General features: G+C 36.7%; 1 protein-coding gene across 1 annotated transcript in view; it reads left to right on the top strand.

Moving 5' to 3' along the window:
* Positions 1-593: 593 nt before the first annotated feature.
* The window catches only part of LOC142836812 (solute carrier organic anion transporter family member 6C1-like), a 58,173-nt gene continuing 39,445 nt past the window's right edge, over positions 594-19,321 (top strand). The window contains exons 1-5 of the mRNA XM_075951423.1: positions 594-918; positions 2,584-2,844; positions 8,426-8,608; positions 9,763-9,859; positions 14,450-14,463. Of these exons, the coding sequence (XP_075807538.1) occupies positions 594-918; positions 2,584-2,844; positions 8,426-8,608; positions 9,763-9,859; positions 14,450-14,463 (880 nt within the window). The remainder of the gene's footprint in view (positions 919-2,583; positions 2,845-8,425; positions 8,609-9,762; positions 9,860-14,449; positions 14,464-19,321) is intronic.

Here is a 19,321-nt window from a genome sequence, read left to right on the forward strand (position 1 = left end):
AAGATGGGGTGGATGTTGGCGCATGTCAAGTCATAACCCTGGGTCTGGGCCTGGGCGGGGCTATATCGTTGGTCTGCCTGATGGGAAAGGGGATAATTACTCTTTGCAAAGGATGCTTTGCAAGTAGAGATGTAAAGGTGTACACGGCTTGACTTGCTGGGTCCCACTGCGGCTTCCATGACAAGATTTTTAATTTTTTTCCTCTAAATTTTTCCAATTTATTTACTTTCTTTTTCTCTTGACTTTTTTTTTTTTTTGTGGAGTTCGGGGAGTGCAGGAGCATAAGGTGGACATGAAGAAATGGGAATGAATGGGATCAAGATACGTGATGTAAAGGATTCCTTTCCTCTCCCCCTTTTTTCTTTCCTTCCCTGTCCTCTTCTTCTTTCCTTTTCTGTGACATAGAGAAGGCAGAATACTATCTTGGAATTTTGGCCACGTCAGTCAACCCTTCATTGGGGACGTTAGCTTCCTGCACCGGCAGTAACGTTCCCTGCAGAGGTTTAGAGTGGCAGCCACAGCGTTAGTCACTGGAGTCTACAGAGTGCACAGGGGCCTGGAAGCAGTCTCCTCGGATCTGTCACAGATAAGCTATGACACAGGCCCCGGGGAAAGAGCAAAATATCATGGAGGTGGCTCAGGCGCAAGAGCGGGATGGCAAGGACAACAAAAATATTCAGAAATCCAATAGATTAAGGCCCTTTCTGACAACAGTTCCAAGGTCCGTGTCAGTGTTTAAAAAGCTCCCACTAGAGAAAACGCCTGATTCTTCAAGTCTCTCAGAGATATCAGGTCCACAATACAATGGTACCCTGGAGGGGCCATTCGGCATAGGTCCGCTAGTTTTCCCTGTTTTTCAACGTTTCAACAATATTGACTTCTTCCTGTTTTTGTTCTTTGTGGTGGTCGTAGCTGATGGTAAGTTGGAGGAGTAGAGTTGCTTCGTTGAGAGTAGACGTGGCCAACATACTGAGAGAAGGAAAGGGTCGATGCTGAGCGTGTATGGAATCAAAATCAGTTAACCCAAATTTCTGCTCTTGCCTCTAGTCCTTGGTAACCTGCTTGGCTTGGTGCACTCCACAGTGAGTACCAGCTTCTGGTCTCCAGATACAGAGCTGATGGGAAGGTAGTATTGTTGATTCATGTCATTTGGTGACCAACATGAGTTCTGGGTTCAATTTCTTGGAGATTAAAGTTGAAAACAGCATTGCTACTCTGAGGGGGTTTCTGCTCACAATTTTGAAACACTCTGACAAAGCATCTTTTGGTCTGGATTTTGTTTCTTCATTTTAGAATTGTCAGGGAAGAAAAGTAAAGAGTGTTCTTATCCACATTTTGTCTTCTTCCTGTTCGTCTTCCTCCTCCTTGTATAATTTTAGTCATAAACTTTTCTTCACAAATTTTGTTACTATAAAAAGTCTCATTGCTTTTGCCCATAGTTCTCAAGCTCCATCACTCAACTTCTGAACTTACTTTTATTTGCAAATGTTCTGTTACCTTGGAAACTGCATTTGCCCACAACCTTCCACCTTTACACTGTTGATAGTGAGAGGCTCCAGCAGGAAGCATACCAAAAGTATAGCCAGAATCTTCTATGGTTTTCTGGTGATTTTGGCAGCAGGACCAATACAGAGTAATTGAAGTTCTTGGAGTTAAAAGTAGGGAATAGACATTCGATCAGCAGCATAAATGTTTCAGCAGCCCTGTGTACTTTGGGTCTAGCCTTGACTACTGTTTGGGCAGCAGACGCGCAGGAGATGAGTGGCTTCTCAGAGCTTTAGAACTTTAGGAAGACTCTGGACTCCCGGATCCCTGCAAACCAAGGAGTGTTTGAGATAGACAACAGCAGCTACGGATACTGCCCAGGGAATTTTGATCTAACCCCTTTTCAGATATAGTCTTGAGTTCTAATTTGTAACTATTTCTGTTTTCACTCCAAGAAAGATTATACTTTTTCTAGCTATTCCCTGTATCAAGTTATTTTTGATTCACTTAGTATGAATTTTTTTATTATTCTTTACATGCTGGATGGTGATTTTAAAGAAATAATGCTGCCATCTATCTAATACACAAGAACATAAAACAATTTACATTGAACGTATTCATGTTTTGAAAGATTGAAATGCTCAGAAATGTTAAACCTCAAGTACAGAATCCTCTCCAAAGCTACAGAGAAACCCTGTCTCAAGACATCTCCCCCCCCCATCAAAAAAGAAAAAAAATTCTAAGCTGGGTTCCAAATGTCTTTATAGTTTTAATATAGAAAATATGTAAACATCCCTTATATTATTTATTCATTCTACATAACTGATACATAGTGCATTTAAAATGAGGGATGACATGATAGACCGTAGTTTATCTTAATAAGATACTAATAGAGGTAGTTAAAGTAGCTTCTATTATTCAAGTAAATATTTAATTGGAGGAAATGAATTAATTTTTGTGTGTAAGTTGTACTCATTCACAGTATTATAAAATAAATCAAATCAGTGTAATGCTTTATTTGAATGGTTATAATATATATGTATAATAATATATATTAACATTTTTATATTGTCTTTTGTCTTCCTTTTGAATTTTTAGGATTTATATTTGCCCATGTTGATCGGAGTTATAAAATATTGGAGGAGGAATTTTCTCTGACAGATACAGAGAAATACTTAATGAATTACAGTGATTATTATGTATCTTTCATGGTAGCAATATTTGTAGCATACTACGGAGGCAGAGGGAACAGGTCAAGATGGATGGCAGCTTCTGCCTTTATATTAGGAATTACATCAGTTGTATTTGCTATTCCTTTCTACAAGTATAAAATTATAAGGCAATTCGGAGATGAGGAAGGTGAGATTTTTCAAATATATTATCATATACTAAATATTTAAATCACTGGTTCTGTAAGATCTATATATTACACATATGCTTGTAATATGTATTTTATATTTATAGAACTGAGAATTGGAATGAGAAGATGACCGATGAAAAGAAGGGAATGAAAAACATTTTATTTTTTGTTCTCTTAACTATATACTGGTCAGAAATGATAGAATCTTTTAAAAAAATTTTTATTGTTTTATTGAGCTAAAAATATTTTTCTGTCCTTCTTCTCCCTTCTTCTCCCCTCCTTTTTAACCTTCTTCCATGGTCCCCATGCTCCCAATTTACTCAGGAGATCTTGTCATTTTCCAGTTCCCATGTAGATTAAATCTATGCATGCCTCTCTTAGGGTCCTCATTGCTGTCTAGGTTCTCTGGGACTGTGATTTATGGGCTGGTTTTCATTGCTTGCTTTGTGTCTGAAAACCACTTATGAGTGAATAGATGTGAAAATTGTCTTTCTGGGTCTGGGTCATCTCACTCAAATGATGTTTTCTAGCTCCATCCATTTGTCTGTAAAATTGAACATGTAATTCTTTTCTGCTGTGTAGTACTCCACTGTGTAAATGTACCACATTTTCATTGTCCATTCTTCAGATGAGGGGCATTTAGGTTGTTTCCAGGTTCTGGCATGACAAACAATGTGTGTGTGTGTGTGTGTGTGTGTGTGTGTGTGTGTGTGTGTGTGTGTGTGAGAGAGAGAGAGAGAGAGAGAGAGAGAGAGAGAGAGAGAAAAAGAGAGAGAGAGAGAGAGGAGAGAGAGAGAAGCACATGTCCTTGTGGTACGATTGAGCATCCTTTGGATATATACCCAAAATTGGTATTTATGGGTCTTGTGGAAGGCTGTTTTCTAATTTTCTGAGAAATCATGATAGTGACATCCAAAGGTGCTGTACCAGCTTCATTTCCACCAGCAGTGCAGGAGTCTTCCCTTTATCCCATAACCTCTCCAGCATAAGTTGTCATCAGTGTTTTTGATCTTGGCCATTCTTACAGGTGTAAGATGGAATCTCAGAGTTGTTTTGATTTGCATTTCTCTGATAACCAGAAATGGCAGAATCTTAAGGAGCACAGTACTCTTTATAAATATTGAAATTCTGATCAGTGGTTAAGAGCATATTCTATGGTTTCAGAGGACCTGAATTTAGTTCTCAAAAGGCAGCTAAGAACATCCCATAGCTATAGCTCTAGGGCATTCGATACCCTCTTCTGTCCTCTGCTGGCTCTGACTTACACAAACATACAATTTAAAAATTAAAAATAAATCTTTAAAAGGTTGTCACAGATGGAAAGGAGTCACAGTAGCAAATATGTTTTTCTTCCTCTTGAATCTTGTTCATGTGATCTACATTTTGTTTTGCTTGGGATTACATCCATTAACCTTTTTGACCACAGACTGATATTTCAGTTTATACACACACACACACACACACACACACACACACACACACAGAGAGAGAGAGAGAGAGAGAGAGAGAGAGAGAGAGAGCTTTTGTATTTGTTTGTTTTATCTACCTCTATTCTCATTGCTATGTTTCCTGATTTTCCTGCTCTTCCTTTTGTGTACATTAGTAGTTACTTGGTCCATCTTCCATTGAGAGTTCCCTGAACTCTTTGGTTTATCCACACATTTTAATTTCTATTCTGTTTTCTTCTCCATTATTCCATCTGTTATCTACAGAGATGACTGCAGTCTTCATATTCAACCTGGTGCTTCAACAGACATGTTCACCACGTCTTGAAATATCTGACAGAAAATTTCTCCACAAATTCATCAAAATACTCATACCACATAGTCTACAATTGCATTGTAGAATTTTCTATGAAGTGACCATCCACAAGTCTTTCTCAGTAGACACACTGAGCTGGGCTTAATGGTGACAGCCACGATGTTTTCAGCTTACTCAGAATGGAGGCGAACTTCTTTCACAGGAACAAGATGATAGTGGCACCTTCTTTGTCTGATTCTCATAGTTGCTATTTCTCTTCATTTGTACCTTGTTTTCTGTCTGTCAACACAGCATGGTAAAATCATTCAGACCTCCTCCCATGAGTGTCCTTAGCCTTCTTCTCTCATTGTCCCTTAGGCAACACTCTATTCTAACCTTTAAAAACAATCTAGTTTTTCTCACTGAACTACTAACATGTCCTGTCTTGCATGGAAAATAGTGTTATAGAGAAAAATCGTCTTAATTTCTTTACACTGAAATGTTAATTGAGCCCACAGTTACATGTTAGTATTCTTCCCTTCTTCCCCCAGTTGAAATTCAGGGGGTGTCCTCTAGTGATCATTCTGTGTGCTTCTGTCTCACCCTCTGCTCCATTCCTGATCCCTCCTCCTGCCCTCTGCAAGCCACTCGTCTCTGTCAGTTCTTACTAACGCCTAAATATGAGCAAATTCTTTCAGTCCACTTCACATTTTGAATGCTTTTCTAGTTTTTTAGTTTTAAATAAAACAAAATGGTATCATTTCCTCCTTTCCTTTTCTGTCTTCTTACCCCTGCTACATCTTGTCTTCCTAAACACTCCCATGTTGTTGATTCTCCCCAATTCTTAAAGAATTTCTATACTTAGTCACTTTCAAAATCATGGTCTGTTTTTCTTTGTAATTGATATAGTTTAATTGGGAAAGGAGGTGGGAATCTTTTAAATTTCTTAAAACTTTTAAATGCTAATTTTGTCTTATCTGCTTGAGTGTGTGTGCCTGGTGCCTCATGAGGCCAGAGAGGCTGTCAAAACCCATAATCGGAGTTAGAGATGGTTGTGGATTGACAATTAGGTGTTGCAAACAGAATCCAGGTTCTCTGGAAGGACACTCAGAATCCTTAATTGCTGAGCCACCTTCTTAGCTCTAAGTTCCTCTCACTCTTAAAGAATAAATAGCGGGCATGCTACTGATCAGCCCTCTTTTTATGACCTGTTGAAATCTCCTTGTTTGCGTATGTGAGTCTTTGAAAGATCTGTACTGATTTCTTGAGGTTTTTTTTTTACCCATTTCTTTTGGGAATTTTAACATGACTTTACTCAAAATGTTGTAACAGTTATTTCTGTCTGTTCTTCAACATAACTCATGATATTTACTATAATTAAGCTTTGCGTGTTACAAAATCAGAACTTTAGTCAGTATTTGTAATATTGAACAAACTCCATTTCTTGTTAGTTTCTCTTCTGAGAATTTCCATGTGTGCTACTTTTTGCTACTTATGTTATTTACAATCTTCAATTTCCTTTAATATAGAATTATTTTTATTATTATGAGTAAGAAAGATTGTATTCAATTATTAGTCAATGTGAAACACAGAAATATAATTCTTAGGAGTAGATACACTAGTAAGCTCAATTTTCTAGAGCAAGGCAGAGGTAAATGGTCTCAGGAGATGTTTTATGACTGCAAAGAACATGAAGGATTTTCTTGACTCTATTTTCCATGAAGTCAAAATGGAGTTTGAATGCCACATATTTCTTTAACTCTAAAATTATAGCTAGAGATCATGGAAAAGTGATATTTTGACTATGACTGCAATTTTACTGAGAGTTTGTATGTTGTGAAAGAGAGCAAAGATACAGAGGAAACATATAAGGGACAACTTAGTTAACAGTAACATTCTAATAGGATTTTTATGTATTATTTGAATCACATACTAAAAATCTGGAAAGATTAGAAGAATACAAAATTAGAATGTGTGACTGTTGTATGATCAGCCCTTCATAATTCTTCCAAGGCCCACTGAACACTGAATATGCAGATGCAGGAGAATGACAGAACTGGATGAGCTTAAGGGTGTGGGAAGTAATATTAAATGCTGGAATTAGGCATGAAATAGTTAGTGTAGTCAAATAGCTCATGGAAGATGTGAATATCTGCACAAAAATTATTCAAGATAGTGTCTGCAAACACTATCATGGGGAAGAAAGGAGCTCACACGTTCCCATGCATTCTTGGACATTTATATGTAGCCATATTGTGGAGAATAAGAGCAGAGAGGGAGGGAGGGAGGGAAGGAGAGAGAGAGAGAGAGAGAGAGAGAGAGAGAGAGAGAGAGAGAGAGAGAGAGAGATATTGAGAGAGAGAGAGAGAAGCAGTGGAGTCCTTGCCAAGGTGCCAGGGCCTCTGCAAAAACATATCTTCACTCATCATCCTGTAACAAATTCTCACACAGCCCATTGAGTCATTTAAAAATGAAGAAGAACATGGATGTAGAAGAGATGGGTAGTGGAGAAGAGGAAACCACCCAGTGGGAGTGCGAATCAGGCAAAGGAAAGGGATGAAATTGATCAGAAACATTATATTTATGTGTGAAAATGTCATTAATAAACTAATTGAACATAGTATTTATTATTGTATTTCAAAAGAAAAGGATGAAAACATTGAATTAAACTACAATTTTAGGAACATCTTCCCATTTTCTGTAGTGTTATGTACTAGTCCATAGAAACTAAGTGAAATACCTTGCCTCTAATGTCATAGGTCATGAACGTCAGTTTAAGTTTTTCTACAGTAACATGCCAAGTATGTGTTAAATTTCACCCAAGATGGTCATAGTGGATATGGTTTGGTATAAGTTACTTAGCTCCACAAGTCTACTAGCAAGTATAAATACAAAAATCTTATCATCATTTGAGTAAGAAAATGAAGACAAACATGTCATCCGAAGATTTCAAATTCTAGTGGGTGGATTACCACAAAGTAACTAAAGAAATCATTATGATGTCATATCTCTTTTTTAATGATCCTATGTGTAACTAGATGCTCTGTTGTGAACTAATGTAAACAACTTGCAAGTAGGAAAGATTTTTTTTAGCTTTTCAGAGTGCTCCTCCATGGTTGCTAGGCTTCACTGACTCTGAGCCCATGGTCAAGCAGAAAACTGGGAGTGTGCAAGAGAAGTCTGTTTCCCTCATGTTAGGACACAAGCAGAATGAAGCTGGGAAGGGGCTAGGATAAGACATTCCCATTAGAGACCAGTGGTGTTTCCCTCTCGCGGTTCTAGGACCCTCTCCTAAACATTTGGTACATGAGCTGTTAGGGAGATACTTCATATACAAACCATTTGAGGATGGATTATAAAAGCTCATGGGTCTAAAATAGGAAATTACTTAGCCAAAGTAGTGCACATGTTTTAATTTAAAGATTGCTAAGGAAAGGGCAACAGAATTAACTCAGATGATGGACTTTGAGAAGTCTGGTGATCCAGGGCATTGCAAGTACTTTTATTCTGGAGCCAAATATCAGAAGAACAGGATGCAAAGTACAGAAAAAATGAGCTCATATGTATGAATAAATGTGTATGTATATAAGAATATCTGTGTACATGGTACCATGTGCATATAACAATCACATTGCTTCATTCATACTGTGTGTGTCTTTCTCAGTATTCCCACATTTCCTTTGATTCTACTATTTCTCCTTAGAATATGATCATTGATTGTATGACTACACTCAATGCACAAAAATTAAAAGAAAAAGTATGGTGGTAACAACTACAAGTTTAATTGTTCATTTAATTTTGAATTTGATTCAATAAAATGTGTTTCTTATCTTTCAAAAGATTTGTGTGAAGTAACAAAGGCGACAGACTGTGGGACATCTAGAATACCACACAGATCAATATGTATCTATCTCTTCATCTTCGCCCAGTGTCTTCACGGAATGACGGGGATGCCTTTTTACATCCTTGGTTTCACTTTCATTTATGAGCATACTCCCAAATTATCTACTGCCATCTATATAGGCAAGTTGGTTTTTTGTAATACGTACGACCCATTTTGAATATACATCAGGTTCCTGTAGGTTTTAACTGATACAGAAGTACTATTGACTCTGAGATGATACTGTACCAAGTTGTGATGACTTCTGTGCATAACTTCCAAAAATCACACACTGATCTACTTAATTTTGAGATTTAGAATACTAGAGAATCATCTAACTGTCTCTGAAAAGACATAGGAATAGAAAATACATGCACATTTATGTGGTAAAATTTTCTCTTTGTCTCCCTCTGGAAGAGAGGGGGAAGGAGGGGTTTAGGAAGGAAAGGGGCAGAGAGGAAGATAGGGGAAGTCTGAGGGAGGGAATAGATAGTTGAACACAGAGTCATCTCATATGCTTACAGTATCTTATGTAAACTCTGTCCTTAAGAAAACATTGATTTATCCCCAAATAATTTACCAAATAATCAGTAATGGAATCTGGTTCTGGTAGGTCAGAATGAAGACATATTTTCAAAGAGATATCTTGGTGTCATTTTTTAAAATAAAATCTTACTTTGAACTTACGTGGAAAATGTCTTTAGTAAAATATTACAGAAAGTACAGTCTATTTATGTTCATATTGAATATAAGTATATTTACTACTTAGTATAAAGATTAAATAATACAATTAAGTTTATAATTAAATTTTCTGAGTATCCAGTACTTGATTAGATAAGAGAATGTGCACCCAGCTGTATGTCAGGAAGTAGTCTATATGGCTCTCTGACATTGTCCTGAATATGATAAGCATTCACAATCAGACACTGTGTAAAGCAAATGACCTTTATGATAAGAACAGTTCTCACGCAAGTAAGGTAAAGTCCCAACAGTGCAAAGTGACTATTCCCAATGAAGCAGTGACTGTGGCTCAGGACGAGATCAACTATAAGACTCTCATCAACTCTCACACGAATTTCCCACTGGTCTCATGTACTACTAATTTTGGATTTGTTAGAATTTATATACTTTGAATATCCCTAACCCCCCTTTCACTGTCCCCTACTTTCCCCCCTCTTTTCCTACTTTCCTCTCTTAAGAAATTAAAATTAGCATGAAAAACTTTCAGATATCAAATTGTTCAGGCGTTTTGTATGATCAAGTTATGAAGCTGTTTGGTGCTGTGTTCATTTTCAAGCTATCGCTGAAACTGCACAAGTATTTGGATACGGTTTAGGTTTGGCAGTAGGAGACTTTGATGCTAGATCTTCTCAGAATCAAGCTTTGAATGGAGAGTAAGTTATGCTATTTGCTTTTCTATTTATTTAGTTTAGGTTGTATAGAATATTTTTGAATAGATACCATAGCTTGTAAGTAATACACATTTAATTAGTAAAAGTTTTGGAAAATGTATGTGATTGTGAGTGATGTACAGTTTTAGCATACATTTATATTTTTACTGTTTGAAATATAACTAAAACCATTACTTAAAAGTTCACTCATGGAGCCTGGACAGATGACTCAGTGGTCAAGTGTCAGTTATTTCAGTTCCAGGAGATCTAATGCCCTAAGACATGGATGCAGGTAAAAACACCTAAGCACATAAAATAAAATAATTTGTAACAAATTTAGAAAACAGTTTACTAATATTTTAAGTTTTACCTTTAAAAAACATGCCCTAATCACTCAATACAATAGTATATATGTTTAGAATAGGTAGAAATTTTCATCTTATTTATTTTATTATTTAAGGTTTTTTTCATATAGTATGTTTTGGTCATATTCTCCCCTTACACCAAATTCTTCCCAGATACTTCCCTAGCCATATTAGTTGCTTATGTTCTTTCTCTTTTATTGCAAAAAATGAAACAACCCCTATATAAAAGCACAAAAATTAAAATCAAAACAAACAAGCAGAAGACTAGCAAGACAAATATAAATAATAAAACAAAACAAAAATGAAAGAAAGTTTAGAAAAAAACCTGCTCATTTTTTTGTCTGTCTACTACCCCTGGTCATGAGATAAGCTATGGAATGTTGCTGTTATATACAGTGACCCTCTACTGTAGAAAACCTACTGTCTCTTTGAAAATGGCATTTATTGGAAACAGTTTCATGGTTAGGACTGGGATCCCGTGTCTTTTTCTCCATCTCAATTCTGAGAACCCATCTCGGATCAGCATAGGTCTTCTGTGTGTTTCTACAGTCCCTGAGTTCATATGTGTATCAGTCCTATTGTGTCTGGAAGATGTTATTTCCACGGAGTCATTCATCACTTCCTGTTCTTAAAATCTTTTCACCTCCTCTTCCAAACAGAGTCCTGAGACTTGAGGCAAGGGTTTCGATGTAGGCATCCCTTTCAGAACTGAGTACTCCAAAGTCTCCCACTTTTTCCACATTATCCAGTTGTGATCCTTTTCCACGAGAATGTTAGTAGTCCTTCAGCAGAATAATACAATTGGGTTTTACCCTAGGACCATGACTTATCTTGTCTCAGGTTCTTGGGCATTTTAGCAGTATCATATGTGGGTTCCATCTTATAGAGTGAACCTTAAATCCATTCAAAAAGTTCTTGACTACTCCCAGAAACTTTGTGAAATGCTTGTACTAATACAACTTAAAGGAATGATACTAATGTAGGTCACAAGTTTTATAGGTTCATGGTAATGATGATTATGTTTCTACTTTGGTAACATGCAGAGTACCTTCCAGCGCCATGAACACAAGTCAGTAGGGAAGAAGTGTCTCTAGTTGAGCACTAGCTCAACTTTTCCATGTTTAATGATATAAGTTAAGTGCTGTCTTTAGCAACTGGGCCTGACTCTCCAGTTGTGGAGAGCAACCAATAGCCCTGGTAATAACTTGTGGTGTATGGTGGTTTTATTGACATGCCTTTGGTAAATGGACTCAAGGTTTTAATTTATTTCTGGGACTTGATGGCTTAACATCTAGTTGGGGCATTGTTTCCCCAAATATTTGATGACTCTATTTTGATTTCTTTCATATATCTAAATACTTTAGGAAGCTTCTAATGTAGTTAGTTTTTAAATGAGATTTCAAATGGCCTTTAGTGTTGGATTTTTTCCCCATATTTTTTCTGTTTATCCATCTTCATCATTCCCTTCCCTATTTAACCCTCCCATTCTAGTTTCTTTCTTATCTGCCCATAACACTATGTTGTATTTTCCCTGTCTTGGTACGTCCTTTCATCTCTCCTGATTCCTTAGTATATACCTAACCTCTGGGTTTTTCTTATTGAAACACATATTTCAAGTGCTCAAAATCTAACATACATATATAAAAGAAAGTATATAGTACTTGTGTTTTTGTATCTGAGTTATCGCACTCATGATGATTTTTTTCTGGTTCCATACACTTATCTGCAACTTTCATAATTTTATTCTTAATAGATGAAAAATACTTAATTTTGTAAATATACAACATTTTTATTATCTGTTCATCAGTTGACATTTAGACCATTTCTGCCTTCTGGCTATGACGAACACAGTAGCAATGCACATAGATAAGCACATATTATTAAGGTCCTTTGGGTATATGCCTATGAATGATATAATTGGATTAAGGTAGATTGACTTCCAGATTTCCTGAGAGAAAATCCATTCTGATTTCCATAATGGCTGTACCGGTGTGCACTGTTGTCTGAGGTTTTCTGTCCTGCCCTGTTCCTGCAATCATTATGTCCCAAAGAAATCACACAGAGGTCTATCTTAGTTAAAAAACTGATTGGCCTATTAGCTCAGGCTTCTTATTAACTCTTATAAGTTATATTAGCCAATTATTCTAATATATGTTAGCCACATGGCTTGGTAACTTTTTCAGTGAGGCAGTCACATCTTGCTTCTTCTGTGATTGGGTCAAGACTGCTGACCAAGCTTTTCTTTTCCCAGAATTTTCCTGTTCTCCTCGACCCACCTCTACTTCCCATCTGGTTGTCCCATCTATACTTCCTGCCTGGCTACTGGCCAATCAGCGTTTATTTAAAATATAATTGACAGAATACAGACCATTGTTCCACACCACACTGTAATTAGCAATGCTATAATTTGTTTTGTTGAACTTGACACTTTGACAGGTATGAGATAAAGTCTCAGAGTAGTTCTTTGCATTTCTCTGAGGAATACAATTGCTCAGAATTCTTTGTTTTTCAACCATTTGTGCTTCATATTTTGAGACTCTCTGATTAGATCTGTACTCCATTTTTGAGTGGGATTATTTTCTTGATGATTTAGATCTATGTTTGTTTTAGTTCTCTATATATTTGTAGATATTACTATTCTATCAGACATAATTGATAAATATCTTTACTCATTCTTTTGACTGTAGTTTTGCTTGAATGATTGTATATCCTTTGTCTTATAGAAGCTTCTCAGCTTCATGAGGTACCATTTTTATTAAAGTTGGTCTTAGTGACTTTGCTATTAGAGTACTGTTCATAAAGTCTTCTCTGGTATCAATGAGTTCAAGCATATTCCTTCCTCTCTCTTCTGTGATGGTCAGTATATCTGGTCTCATGTTGAGGTCCTTGGTTCACTTGGAGTTGAGTTTTATTTGGAGTGACAGATAGGGTCTATTTGCTGTTGTATGGAGCAGTGGGCTGCGTTCCCGCCCAGCTCCCACACGGCTAGCTTTACCCGAAATAACTACATGGAAACTGTATTCTTTTAAACACTGCTTGGCCCATTAGTTCTAGCCTCTTATTGGCTAATTCTCACATCTTGATTATCCCATTTCTAATAATCTGTGTAGCACCACGAGCTGGTGGTTTACCTGGGAGATTCTTAACCTGCGTCTGCCTCGGAGAGGAGAATCATGGTGACTGCCTGACTCAGCTTTCTTTCTCCCAGAATTCTGTTCTGTCTACTCCACCCACCTAAGGGCTGGCCTATCAAAGGCCAAGCAGTTTCTTTATTAATTAACCAATGAAAGCAACAGATAGATGACACTCCCACATCAATTTGCATTCTTGTACATGCAGTTGCTATCCAGTATTACCACCATCATTTTTGAAGATACTCTCTTTTCTTCAGTGTGTATTTTTGGTTTCTTAGTAAAAATTCCAGAGTGAGTACCTGTAATGGTTCTTCAATTTGATCCAATTTATTAGTGTGTCTGTGATTTAACGAATACAATGCTGCTTACTATATTACTCTATAACTTTCATACAATTAACAATTGGAGATGGTGATATATCACCAATTCTTTTACAATTCTGGATCATCTTACTCTGTGTATGTATGTGTGTGTATGTGTTTGAATATGAAATTGAAGTTATTTTTTAATTGCAAAGAATTGTTTTGGAATTTTGATGGGGTTTTGCCAAATCTGCTGTTTGCTTTTTGTAGGACAACCATTTTGGTACAATGATCATTAATCTTAATCCATGAGCATGGGAGGTCACATCTTCTGACATTTCTCAATGTATTAAGATTTAATATACAATTTTTTTACTCACTTGTTTTAACAGAGCTCAAGATACTTTGTGAGGCTATTTAAAAAGTGTAGCCTCCCTATTTCTTTCTCAGTCTGTTCATCATTTGCAATTAGGAAGGCTACTGAATGTTGCATGTTTATTTTATATCCTGTTTCTTTGATGAAAGTATTTATTGGCTATTGTATTTTCTTGGTGGAGTCCTTAAGGTCTTTTATTCATAGAATCATTTAATTTCCAAATAAAGATAGTTTTGTAGCATGATTTATAAACTCAGAGACAGATATTGGGGTTGAACCTGAAGGTCAGAAAAGCAAAACAGCCAGCCGCTGGCTCTTACCTCTACTTCAGTCTGAAATGGCAATCATGCCCCCAGGAATCTCAGAATGAGAAGGTGTCTGAGAAATGTCTCTTCCTTTCTTATTTTCCTCTCTAGTGCTGAGATCAAAGGTAAGTAAAAATGCCACTAGGGTTCTTTGGCAAACTAGTGTGACTACGGGAATTAAAGGTGTATGTCACCACAGTTGGTCTGTAAGGTTGAACTAAACAGCTGTTTATTCTCTGTTCTTCAGGCAATCTCTATTTATTAAAATAAAAGTGAAATATCACTACACAGGTTGAATTTTTCCTTTTCAATTTGTATCTCCTTGATCTCATTCAGTTGTCTTACTATTCTAGGTTGTACTTCAGGTACTACAATGAGTAGATGTAGAGACAGTTCTTTGTTCATGTACTTAATTTTAAAGCAATGCTTTGAGTTTCACCCAAAGTAGGTTGATGTTGGCTGTGAACTTAATGCAAATCACCTTTGTTATGTTTAGGTTGTCTCTTATATGTCTAGTTTCCCTAGGGTTTTTATCATAAAGTGTTGTTGCATTTTGTCAACAGCCCTTCTTTATCTAATGATATAATCATGTGGATTTTGTCTTTTAGTCTATGTGGCTAACTATATTTACTGATATAATTATGTGGAACCATCTCTCCATAACTGGGACTAAGCATACTTGGTCATGGTGAATGATCTTTTTGTGGTGCTCTTATATTCGGTTCGCAAATATTATACTGAGAATTTTTGCATCTATATATCCCTTGTCATGCTGAAAGCCTACATTCCATTAAAAATAGAATCTTGGCAACCCTAATCTAGGTTTGTATAGCCATTACAGAGTAAAACTGACTATAGACTCCAAGAAAAAAATCTAGTTTAGAATTTATGAAAAGCAAGTAACAGTGATATAAAGAGGATTAGAACTGGCCTGCTCCCTCAAGCCAGGATTATGACTTGACTTGCCACAACATCCTCTCAATCAATGGACTATGAGAGCACATGAAGGAGCTTGACCAGCACCCAAAGCTAGAGGGTCTCCTTCACACAGTGCAACAACAGGATGCACAAGAGGAGTCCTAGTGAGGGCCTTGCATTGACAGTATAATAGAAACAAGAGGCCTCTGTAGTAATAAGGGCGACTATGGGGCTGCGTCCCCAACACCCCAGCCACCTGCTCGGCTAGCTTATGCCCCAAAATAATTACACGGACACTGTATTCTTTTAAACACTGCTTGGCCCTTTAGCTCTAGCCCTTACTGGCTAATTCTGATATCCCGATCAACCCATCTCTAATAATCTGTGAGCACCGGTCTTACCGGGAAGATTCTAGCCTAAGTCCATCCTGGGTTGGAGGTGGGGCATGGTGTCTCTCTGAGGCGTCTGCTCCGGAGACGAGAGCTGTGGAGTCTGAGCTCACTTCCTCTTCCTCCCAGCGTTCTGTTCTGTTTACTCCACCTACCTATGCTCTAACCAATAAAATGGGCCAAGGCAGTTCCTTTATTAGCCAATGACCTTCCTCCATCAGGCCTCAAACCAGTCCAGTGAATCTTCGCAGTGAACCCTTGTAAGCAATGATGCATGGAAAAGGCAGTTTACTGTGTCACTCACTGAGTCACATTTCAGCTTCCCCCATGAGACATTTAATTTTAACCCTTTTCCCATTTTTCCTCTTTAATTTTGTTTTATTTGGGGGGAGGTTGGAAGGGGTGGAGGGCAGATACAAAAGGATGGGGAAGTGACTGGGATCAAGATACGTGATTTAAAAGACACATAGAATAAAGAGTATTAGGAAAGTGCCAGCAGGACAGCTGGGTAATTGTACGTAGATGCTTGCCATCAACCCTGAAGATTTTCCCTGAAAACCCAGGTTGCACATGATAGACAAGGCAAACTCCTGAAAATTGTACTCTGACCTCCTCACGTATCATTCCGATACACTAATATGTATGCAAAATCAAAAAACAAAACATCTTCTAAGTACTTTTTAAGAAAATCTGGAATAAACATCTACTATATTAATATCTGAATGCTGCACATGAAGAAAAGCATTCATTAAAAATGACCTCAGTTACAAATCAAACTTAAGCAAGAGATTCTACCCACATAAAAAAGCATTGTGAATGAATTCCTGGATAAAGAATTTAAAATATGTGATTTATAGAAGCCAAAATAAGCTTTAAAAAGACACAGAGAGGGTTGAGGAAATGATTCACTCTGGAAAAACACTTGTCAGGTTTGCCACCCAGAGTTCCATTCCTAGGAGCCTCATAGTAGAACTGAAGAATTTATTCATGTTATTCACCCTCTGACAACCACACGTGTCATGGCACATGTTTAAAGTGCATAGTTGTCTTTTTATTTTAAAAACAATCTTATTTTGTATACTAATACCAGTTCCCCTACCTCCCTTCCTTCTACTCCCCCTATCTTCTCCCACTGCCACCTACTAGTTGTCTTTCTACAATCAAGCATTGACATTTATTAGAAATACTTACATGTTCTGGCTAGGCTAATCCTACAATGACTGACTATGAATGGAAGGCCCGTAGTTTTTCAGTCAATGAAACTGGGTGTCTCAGTTGGTCTTCAGTATATACTGGAATTCCAAAGAATTGGGCTTTAATGCCAGTGAAGGAACAGATTGCTGCTGAGGACCAGAGTAATCAGGCAAAGGACATGGGTGACCAGGAGGAAGTCTGAGCACTCACTGTCAGAACATGAGTTAAGAATTCAATTATTCAGTTCTTAAAGAAATACAAATGAACAATAAAGATTTGAAAAATATTTGACAAGCTTCCCCATTAGCGAATTGCGAATTAAACCTGCACTGAAATTTCATCTCAACTTTATCAGAACAGCTGTCATCAAGAGCATAAATGCCCACGAGGATGTGGGGAAAGAAAAACTTTTATTCACTGCTGGTAGGAACATAAACTTGTTTAGTTAATGTGAATGTTCCTCAAAACAATTTCAGAAAATAAGGGGTTTGAAAGATGTCATAACAGTGATTAAGAACACATACTACATCTTCTAATGCTATGAATAATGCCCCTGGAATTTGATGATTGCATTGCATCTACAGAACTCTTTTGTTCTGTTTATATAAAAATATGCAATTTTTATAATGTTAATTCTCGGAACTAGTGTATATGAAGGTCAATCTAACTAATTTCTTTTATTTTTCTCAATGTCTTGATGGTTTTCTACCTTCTAGAGTTTTGTGTACTTCACCATGGTGTTTTTTCTTTTTTTCTTTCCTTTTTAACCTTCATCAGTTCCTTTATGTTTTGATACGGTTATGAAAGAGGTTATTTTCCTGATTTCTCTGTGTATGCTTCACATTGGTTATAGGAAATTCAAAATTATCATACACAATATTCCATTCTACTGCTCTGCCAAAAGCATTTATCATAATCTCTCAAGAATCTTTAGGGTATTTTAAGTATAGAATCTTATCATCTTTAAGTAAATTCATATTTTCCCTTCCTATGTATGACATCTTTCTATTTTATTTCTCTGCTGAGCTGCTTGGATGAAGACTGTAGGTGCTCTCTTGAGAAAAGGTGCAGAGAGTACTCAATGTACATTCTCAGCTGTAGAGGAAAGGCTTTCAGATTGCCCTTGCTTAGCACTGTGCTGACTGTAGTCATGGCTTACATCCTTTATTATACTCAAGTCTACACGATTCTTCTAATAGTACTGCCTTTGGAGTTTTACTCTGAAGAGGGGTTGGGTTTTTATCGTGGTGTTTTTTAAATAACCATTGTTATGGTTATGTAAATTTTTCATCTTTGATTCTATTTTAAACTCTTTCTAACAATTATTGGTAATAAGGAATTTTATAATTAAATAACCTTATAGTTACAGTTTTTTTCTATTATAGTCTAGTCTATCCCATGACATATTTTCTTCATCTCTTTGTTAATATCACTTTTTTATTTTGTTTCTCTGAGACAAGCTTTGGTGCCTATCCTGGAACTAGCTCTTGTAGATCTGATCTTGAACTCACAGAAATCTGCCTGCCTCTGTCTCCTAAGTGCTGGTCTTAAAGAAGTGTGCCAACACCGCCTGGCTTAAAATCATATGTTTAATATTTAAAATTTTATAATCTATAAGCACACACACATGCACACACACACACACACACACACACACACTTTGGAGCTAAAGAGGAAGGTCAGCAGTAGCAATCTCTTGATTTTTTTTTCAAAGGACCTGAATTGGGTTCCCACTAACCACATGGTGACTCACATCTATCTGTGACTTCAAGCCCAGGGTGTCTAACAATTTCTTCTGAGCTCTACATGTGGTGTAATACATAGAATGTAGGCAAAACACTCATATACATAACATAAAATAAAATGTATATAACAAGAGGTTTAAAAATAGTAAGAATTATATAAAATAAACAAGTATTCTTCTAGCTATAGTTGGCATCCTGATAATAATCAAAACATTTAGATTTCAACTAAATTCATGTGTCAAATTTCTTTCCATGAAAGAAAACAGCATGCTGTGTCATTTTCTCTAGTCTTCTTAGTGTTATCTTATTTATAGTGAAGTTTTATTATAGTCATTATTGAATATATATCAGAAAATGAGTGCATGGGACTTTCCAACAGGTTGCATAGTGGAATCCTAACAGCTTTTAATTTTCAAGTCACTTATTTTTAGAAAGAAATATTTTTTGCTGTCAACAATGTATCTTATAAATATGATCACCCTGTCAAAGATATTGCTTACATTTAATAGTCTGTTGTATGTTTTGCATTTGTCTGAGGCCTCTGCTCCTCTGGTACACAATCACACACAGTATGAAACAACTGTGTAATATGAAACTTGTTACTAACAAAACATACGAGTGTATTCTAAATGCTAAGTAACACAGAACTTCTGGATCTTACAAGCAACACGGAGCCAGGGTCACGAAGAAGAGATTTCAGACGCTATGTGACTCTGAGAGTCAGGTGCCATGTACAA

The sequence above is a fragment of the Microtus pennsylvanicus genome, chromosome 17, assembly GCF_037038515.1.
Source record: "Microtus pennsylvanicus isolate mMicPen1 chromosome 17, mMicPen1.hap1, whole genome shotgun sequence".
NCBI lineage: Eukaryota > Metazoa > Chordata > Mammalia > Rodentia > Cricetidae > Microtus > Microtus pennsylvanicus.